This window comes from Nicotiana attenuata, unplaced genomic scaffold (genome assembly GCF_001879085.1).
Source record: "Nicotiana attenuata strain UT unplaced genomic scaffold, NIATTr2, whole genome shotgun sequence".
NCBI classification, from domain to species: domain Eukaryota; kingdom Viridiplantae; phylum Streptophyta; class Magnoliopsida; order Solanales; family Solanaceae; genus Nicotiana; species Nicotiana attenuata.
Genome location: NW_017674425.1, coordinates 48705 through 51954, shown reverse-complemented (window position 1 = coordinate 51954; position 3250 = coordinate 48705). Strand labels below are relative to the sequence as shown.

The following is a 3250-nucleotide window of genomic DNA, read 5'->3' as shown; positions in this document are numbered from 1 at the left end:
GAAATTTTGGACTTGCAGAATCACAACCGGAGATAGACGAAGCTTATGAAGAAATGATAGCGGAACTTGCGGAGGATGCTGCTTCGCCCGGAAGCGATGATGAACAAGCTTCTTTTCCGCCACCACCAACGGAACTTCCTCCGAACCTTGAAGGATTTATGAAATTTGTTAGAGTTACTATGTAGATTATGGTGTAACTTGTATTTTGGCACATCTTTATTAGTTTTTTTTCCTTTTAATGGTGGTATTAGAAACTTGTTGTGCTCATTCCACTGAGGGAGGAAGACTAAGAAAGATATTGCCATTTTTGTTAATGTCGTAATAATAATAATTATAAGACATTCCCTTGAATATCTCTTTGCAATTTTTTTTTGTATTTAAATTTGACTCTTTAGAAGATTTAACTTACAATTCTATATAAGCTATAATATATTTACAAGAAATTATATAAGGCAATATATATACATAACATACTATATATATATATATATATATATATATATATATATNAGATTATGGTGTAACTTGTACTTTGACACATCTTCTTTAGTTTTTTTCCTTTTAATGGTGGTATTAGCACCTTGTTGTGCTCATTCCATTGGGGGGTTGGGGGGGAGGGGGAGGACGTCTAAGAAAGATATTGCCATTTTTGTTAATGTCGTAATAATAATAATTATAAGACATTCCCTTGAATATCTCTTTGCAATTTTTTTTTGTATTTAAATTTGACTCTTTAGAAGATTTAACTTACAATTCTATANATATATATATATATATATATATAGTTTACAAGAAATTGCCTTAGACAAAAAAAAATTTTAAAAAAAATTAGCCCGGAACGAAAAAGCCCATTAGGCCCGTGGGCCCGTCCCATTTAGCCCGGGACCATGTGGGCTTAGGCCCTCAGTGGGCCGGTTCCACACATTAGGACTGTTAGGCCCGGGATCGTTTGGCCCGGGACCGCCAAAGACCGACCCGCCTAAGCCCGGTCCCGTTTGGCCCATTTAGGCCCGGGCCCGGCCCAGAATACAGCCTTATCTATAGATAGTGACTTCAACAACCATTGTAGGACATGAAAAGGCCATCATGGTCCATCTCTCAAGGCAAGACCAAGTCATGACAGAACTAAAGCAGGCATTATCAGGCGCTTCCAACAACGAGAGCGGAAGAGGCCTCGTTCCTCCCGGCGCTCCTGCAAATCAAACGGCTCAAAAAGTTGATAATAACACCCCGAGGGATGAGGTCGGCTTCGACGGGGGGATCGATAGCGGATCCGGTAACGACAACAGTAATGATCCCTTCAAAACCGAACTCATGAGATTCATCAGGGAAATGAACGAGCGGATGGATCAGAACGCGAAGGAGTTTCACGCCCGAATGGATCAAATTCCAAGCGCACCACCAGTTCTGAAGGTCCCAGATTTGAAAAAGTACACCCAGTTACCGTTCAAGCCGAGCATAACACCAGAATTGATTCCGAATCGGTTCAAAATGCCGGACATACCAAAGTACCAAAGATCTAAGCCTGGAAGGCGGACATATTCAGAATTGCACAAGGAAAGTCCAAATTACTGCGGGAGTTCAGATTCTAGAAAGAAAGAATGCTGCTATCGGTTGTACTATACGAGTGGCAGCGGAGGCATTCACTAAGGGTCTGAACCCGAAGAGCTCCGACACCTCCCGAAAATTTATGGAAAGCATGCTCGAGTTCCAAGCGACCATATGGGCGGATGTCCATAACCGTTATGAATCGAAGATAAGGATAAAAGATGATCAGCTCGGTTTCCCGACATCAACTGTCACGACCCAAACTGATGGGCCGTGACGACTGCCCGAATCCTACATGTCGAACATCCTTAAGCATGCGTTTAAGATATAAACATGAATAACATACGTGAGGGAAACCTATCCAAAAGACATATGTACATGCACATGCGGAATACAGCGGGCGAGCCGGCAAGACTACTATAGACAACTATATACCCAAAACTGGAAGCCGAGAAGGCCACATACTATCCAACTATACATAACTGTCTAGTGTCTACAAACCTCTAATAGAAAATACAACTGTACAAGGACGGGACTGGGCCACGTCATACCCTTATATGTGTACAAGCAATCGTACCAAAATCAAAAGCAGCTCTGGATCAAGTGAAGCACGCCAACTCTCGCTGATCAAGGATCCTAAGAAGGGGTTCATCAACTTGCCTACCTGTATCTGCGGGCATGAAACGTAGGCCCCGGAAAATAGGGCGTCAGTATGAATAATGTACTGAGTATGTAAGGCATGAAAATCAGTTCATAAAAGACATAGATGAAACATGGAATAAGGAATTCCGCCTGTAAGTCGAAATAACTTTGCAAATCCTGAAACAGTTATAATATCATACATATGCATGTAAATATCGTGTCATGCATAGGTATAAGTGTACATAATATCATCAAGCCTCTGAGGGCATTCCATCATATCATCCCGGCCACTGTGACAAAATCATCAACATATACCAACTGATCAGGTGGTGGGCGTATACAACGCCGTAACCTTTTCCCATATCCCATATACATATAAGTACATATATATACGCGTATATAACTCCATCTGGTCATGGGTCAATGTACATGTATAAATGAATAAAATGCATAAAAATGTGTTAATAAAATCAATATACTTTTCGGATAAACTTTATCAACTACGTATTTTTCTGAGACCCGTGAACAGAAGATGAAATAATAAGATACATCAAATTCAAGAACATAGGCACCTCTAATACTCCTATGAACAGAGTCATTTATGAAAACTGTGCACTTGCTCGTTGCGTTTGTGTCGTATATATAATGCCAAAAGAAAGAAGGGATAGCCTTAACATAGGTGAACCGATTCTCTTGGCAATCCTTTTAACACCCGCCAATTGTGACGAACACGTAACGGCGAGATCGAAATAGGGAACGACCAAATTTAATCATAACAATAGCGCAACCCAGATGCCTACCAAGTGCTCCATGTTTGTAATTTGGTATTGTAGTAGGGAGATGTTATGATTTCCCTTCAATATTTTCTAACGTGAGTCTCTAATGGAAAGAACAGCACTTGAATCTTTTGAAAGTCTAAGAGACTAAATGAATCAAAATGGTCACAAACCTTTAAGTGTGTTTGAATGAGTGTGGGCCCACTTCAAGTGGTGACTAAGCCACTTTAATCCTCCATAATATGACATATATGCAAGATTTTTAAGAGTCATTTTAATTATAA

At 40.2% G+C, this 3250-nt stretch overlaps 1 protein-coding gene across 1 annotated transcript in view; it reads right to left on the bottom strand.

Moving 5' to 3' along the window:
* Positions 1 to 2005: 2005 nt before the first annotated feature.
* LOC109218654 (cell number regulator 2-like) overlaps positions 2006 to 3250 on the bottom strand; it is a 6924-nt gene continuing 5679 nt past the window's right edge. Inside the window, exon 4 of the mRNA XM_019383025.1 lies at positions 2006 to 2218. Coding sequence (XP_019238570.1) covers positions 2209 to 2218 — 10 coding nt within the window. The 3' untranslated portion in view covers positions 2006 to 2208. The remainder of the gene's footprint in view (positions 2219 to 3250) is intronic.